We start from the raw sequence: 5,000 nt of genomic DNA on the forward strand, positions 1-5,000 counted from the left end.
GGGTTCCTGCAGGTTTCAACAAGTCGAATTTAAGACCTTTTTAAGACCACTTTTAATAAAATGTAAGATCTATTTCACGGCCTTACTGGCAAAAAAGTATGATGGAAAAAAATTATTCCTAGAATTTACTTACAGAGTCAATTTATTCATGTTCACGTATGTGTGTGTGTGTGTGTGTGTGTGTGTGTGTGTGTGTGTGTGTGTGTTTTAGGGGTCCAACTTCACACGCGTCGCATAATACAAATGTAAGAGACCTTGGGTTTGTGAAAGGCGCTATATAAATGTAAGTTACTAATACGTACATGGGCCACCAGCTGTCAAGGCTAAAGTGCACTTTTATTTCTATTTCCTCTCCTACACCAGCAGTCAAGGCTAAGAGGCATTTACATTTAAGTGTTTATTATAATTTTTTACATTTGAAAGTGTCTTTTGTTTATATACACATTATATATACATACCAGTCATATTCTGGAATGTGTCTGAATGTTAAAGTTCCATAAGTATAAGCAATAAAAAAAAAATATATAAAAATATATATATATACCGTTTATATATATATACATAAAAGATATAATCTAAATATTATTATTTTTTAATTATTATATGTATTTCTTTTCTCCTTACGCACAAAACACGTACCGAAACCCTGACCCAAAACTGAACCGTTGCACCCCAAGTGTGTGTGTGTGTCCGTGTCTCAGGTGTGTGTGTGTGTGTGTGTGTGTGTCCGTGTCTCAGGTGTGTGTGTGTGTGTGTCCGTGTCTCAGGTGTGTGTGTGTGTGTCCGTGTCTCAGGTGTGTGTGTGTGTCCGTGTCTCAGGTGTGTGTCCGTGTCTCAGGTGTGTGTGTGTGTGTGTGTGTCCATGTCTCAGGTGTGTGTGTGTGTGTGTGTGTGTGTGTCTCTCTCTCTCTCACCCCGTGGTGTGTCTGTGTCTCAGGTGTGTGTGTGTGTGTGTGTGTCTCTCTCTCTCTCTCTCTCACCCCGTGGTGTGTCTGTGTCTCAGGTGTGTGTGTATACTGTATGTGTTGTGTGTGTGTGTGTGTGTATGTCTCTCTCACCCTGTGGTGTGTTCGTGCCTCAGCCTGCTGTGTGTGTGTGTGTGTATATATGTGTGTGTGTGTGTGTGTGTGTCTCTCTCTCTCTCACCCCGTGGTGACTCCGTGTGTCGGCCTGCTGGGAGGAGACAGACTCCATGTCGCTGTCGATCACCAGCTCCTGGGCGGAGTCAGGGGGCAGCCGGCCGGGGGAGGGGCTACGCGAGTCCGCCAGCTCTGATAGGCCGAGGCCCGGCGCCAGCAACACCGCCTCCCCCCGGCCCCCCAGCCCCCCCCCGTACACACACACCGCCTGGAGGGGGGGCAGGGAGGAGTGTGTGTGTGTGTGTGTGTGTGTGCTCGCCACCACCTCGCCCGCATGAGGGGGGAGGGCAGAGCCAGCACCTGATTGGACGTGGGGGAGGACGTTGTCGTTTCCGTGCCGACCTGAGGAGAGGAGGAGGGGGGGTGTGTGTGGTACTTCGGGGGGGTGGTGCCGAACTTGATGACGGAGGAGGGAGAGGCCAGTGGCTGGAGGAGGAAGAGGAGGAGGAGAAGGAGGAGGAGAAAGAGGAGGAGGACAGCGTCAGGTCCTGGCCCTGGGCGCTGCCGGGGTTCGACGACGACTTCCTGTCGACGGCGGCCATCTTGTCCGCGGGGTTCTCCATCTTGATGGACTTGAAGAGCTGCCGTCCGTTCTGCAGGGAGGTCAGGGTGAAGGAGGTGTAGAGGCCGGAGTGGATGTAGTCGTTGCGGTTCGACGGCTTGGGTTGTCCCCACACCATCCCTCCTCCTCCTCCTACTCCTCCCTTTCCTCCCTCCCCCTCCCGGGGGCTGTTGTCCCCCCTCTCCGAGAGAGGCAGGACCCCCCTCCTCCTCCCCCCACCGCCAGCCCCTCCCCGCCGACCCCACCCCCGCCCCCCCCCTCCCCCGGCCGAGAGGACAGCTCCCCCTTCAGGACGTCGGGGTAGGACACGAAGCGGTACACGAACTTCTGGCCGTTCACCTTCTTGATGATGTTCTGTTGGGGGAGGGAGGGAGAGAGGAAGAGGGAGGGGGGGAGGGAGGGAGGGAGGGAGAGGGGGAGGGGGGAGGGAGGGAGGAAGAGGGAGGGGGGAGGGAGGGAGGGAGGGGGAGAGAGAGAGAGAGAGAGAGAGAGAGAGAGGAGAATGTGAGTTAATTAGTGTTTCAAACGGCCTCAGATCCACATGTTGACGTGTACATATTCCTTCTCCTCTCGTGAAGGGATCCAAGGGACTTCAGCAGAGAATGTAAAACACCTGTCTGTCCGTCAGGGAGACAGACAGACAGACAGACAGACAGACAGACACATAAGAGGGCAGGAAGCCCTTCTGCGTGGGACGTCTGCATCCTTCCTGTCTGTCTGTGTAAATAAACCAGCCAATCAGCCCTGACCACCGCTACCCCAGACGGACCACAGACAGCGTGGGAGACACGACGCTACATTTACATTTACATTTAGATGTACATTTCTGGCGTTTAGCAGACGCCTTTATCCAAAGTGACTGGCAACAAACACACTTGACTGAGTGAGTGAATCATCTCTCCACCAGGCCTACCCTGCCCTGCCCTTACCAAACCAGCCCTTAACAGGGTGTGTGTGTGTGGTGTGTGTACCTTTGTGTATGGGTGTGTGTGTGTGGTGAGTGTAGTACCTTGTCGTAGTAGTATCGCAGCGCGCGGCTGAGCTTGTCGTAGCTCATGCTAGGCTAGGTGTGTACCTTGGTGTGTGGGTGTGTGTGTGGTGTGTAGTACCTTGTCGTAGTAGTATCGTAGGGCTAGGTGTGTACCTTGGTGTATGGGTGTGTGTGTGGTGTGTGTAGTACCTTGTCGTAGTAGTATCGTAGGGCTAGGTGTGTACCTTGGTGTGTGGGTGTGTGTGTGGTGTGTAGTACCTTGTCGTAGTAGTATCGTAGGGCTAGGTGTGTACCTTGGTGTGTGGGTGTGTGTGTGGTGTGTAGTACCTTGTCGTAGTAGTATCGTAGGGCTAGGTGTGTACCTTGGTGTATGGGTGTGTGTGTGGTGTGTGTAGTACCTTGTCGTAGTAGTATCGTAGGGCTAGGTGTGTACCTTGGTGTGTGGGTGTGTGTGTGTGTGTAGTACCTTGTCGTAGTAGTATCGTAGGGCTAGGTGTGTACCTTGGTGTGTGGGTGTATGTGTGGTGTGTGTAGTACCTTGTCGTAGTAGTATCGCAGCGCGCGGCTGAGCTTGTCGTAGTTCATGCTAGGCTAGGCTAGGTGTGTACCTTGGTGTGTGGGTGTGTGTGTGGTGTGTAGTACCTTGTCGTAGTAGTATCGCAGCGCGCGGCTGAGCTTGTCGTAGTTCATGCTAGGCTTGTTCTTCCTGCTGCCCCACAGCTTGGCCACCACCTCCGCCTGCAGCAGCTTGAACTCTCCCTCCTCATTGGTCCAGCAGATCAGGTGGTCGTTGGCGGGGTCCAATAGGAGCTGCAGCAGGAACTGCCACAGGGTCACTGAGCTGTCCATCAAACCCCTGGCTGGGGAGGGAGAGAGAGAGAGAGAGAGAGAGAGAGAGAGAGAGAGAGAGAGAGAGAGAGAGAGAGAGAGAGAGAGAGAGAGAGAGGAGAGGAAGAGAGAGAGAGAGAGGAAGAGAGAGGAAGAGAGAGGGGAGAGAGAGAGAGGGAGAGAGAGAGAGAGAGAGAGAGAGGAGAGAGAGAGAGAGAGGAGAGGGGGAGAGAGTAAGAGAGAGGGGAGAGAGAGAGAGAGAGAGAGAGAGGAAGAGATAGGGAGGAAGAGAGAGAGAGAGGAGAGGGAGAGAGAGAGGGGAGAGGAGGGGGGAGAGAGGAAGAAGAGAGGAGAGAGGAAGAGAGAGAGAGAGGAGAGGAAGAGAGGGAGATGAAGAGAGGGAGAGAGAGAGGAAGAGAGGAAGAGAGAGGAAGAGAGAGGAGAGAGAAGAGAGGAAGAGAGAGGAGAGGGAGAGAGAGAGGAGAGGAAGAGAGAGAGGAAGAGAGAGAGGGAGAGAGAGAGGAGAGAGGAGAAAGAGGAGAGAGAGGAGAGAGAGAGGAGAGAGAGAGAGGAGAGAGAGAGAGAGAGAGAGAGGAGAGAGAGGAGGGAGAGAGAGAGAGAGAGAGAGAGAGGAGAGAGAGGAGAGGGAGAGAGAGAGAGGAGAGGAAGAGAGAGAGGAAGAGAGAGAGGAGGAAGAGAGGAGGAGGAAGAGAGGGAGAGGGGACCACAGACACAATAAACAGTCAGTTCAGGGGAAATTCATAAAACTGCTCAGATGGATTATTTTTGAGCATGGTGTTGGCATGGCAACCTTTCCCTGCCTGAACCACATGTTTGAGTGTGTGTGTGTGTGTGTGTGTGTGTGTGTGTGTGTGTGTGTGTGTGTGTGTGTGTGTGTGTGTGTGTGTGTGTGTTAGGCCGACTCACAGTCAGTCCTGCCAGACAGTCACTACTCACTCAGAGAGCTCAGAGCCAACAGCCTGACACTGCTGACAGCCTGACGCTAGGTCTCCTCTGGCTAGCTGCCTGGCTAGACACCTCTAGCATTCAATAACATTAGAATAGAAATGTTTCATCCACCACGCACACACACACACACACACACACGCATATAAGCACACACACACACACACACACACACACACACACACACACATATAAGCGCGCACACACACACACACACACACACACACACACACACACACACACACACACACAACAGGGCTTGACATTAAGCTTTTTCAAGTGAACTTATCTTTTACTTGTCCGAGAGCTCAAGTTACTTGTCCAAATATGACGACGTGTGTGTGTGTGTGTGTGTGTGTGTCTACTAACACACTACAAGCCAGTAATACATGACATTACATTCCAATTCCAACAATTACTGTGGATCTAGGTGCACGCCAGAGAACGTTCCATTTCAAAGTTTAAAGTAAAGGGGTCGTGGCAGCATTAATGTTTTGATTCAAAGGCATGATGG

At 52.1% G+C, this 5,000-nt stretch overlaps 1 protein-coding gene across 1 annotated transcript in view; it reads right to left on the minus strand.

Annotated features, from left to right (window-relative positions):
* elk4 (ETS transcription factor ELK4) overlaps window positions 1–3,541 on the minus strand; it is a gene marked incomplete at its 5' end in the record, with an annotated part of 10,472 nt that extends 6,931 nt beyond the window's left edge. The window contains 4 exon segments of the mRNA XM_080551307.1: window positions 1,147–1,318; window positions 1,617–1,965; window positions 1,968–2,055; window positions 3,335–3,541. Coding sequence (XP_080407433.1) covers window positions 1,147–1,318; window positions 1,617–1,965; window positions 1,968–2,055; window positions 3,335–3,541 — 816 coding nt within the window.
* Between the last annotated feature and the right edge of the window lie 1,459 nt (window positions 3,542–5,000).

The sequence above is a fragment of the Nansenia antarctica genome (genome assembly GCF_963989245.1).
Source record: "Nansenia antarctica genome assembly, contig: SCAFFOLD_238, whole genome shotgun sequence".
NCBI classification, from domain to species: Eukaryota; Metazoa; Chordata; class Actinopteri; order Argentiniformes; family Microstomatidae; genus Nansenia; species Nansenia antarctica.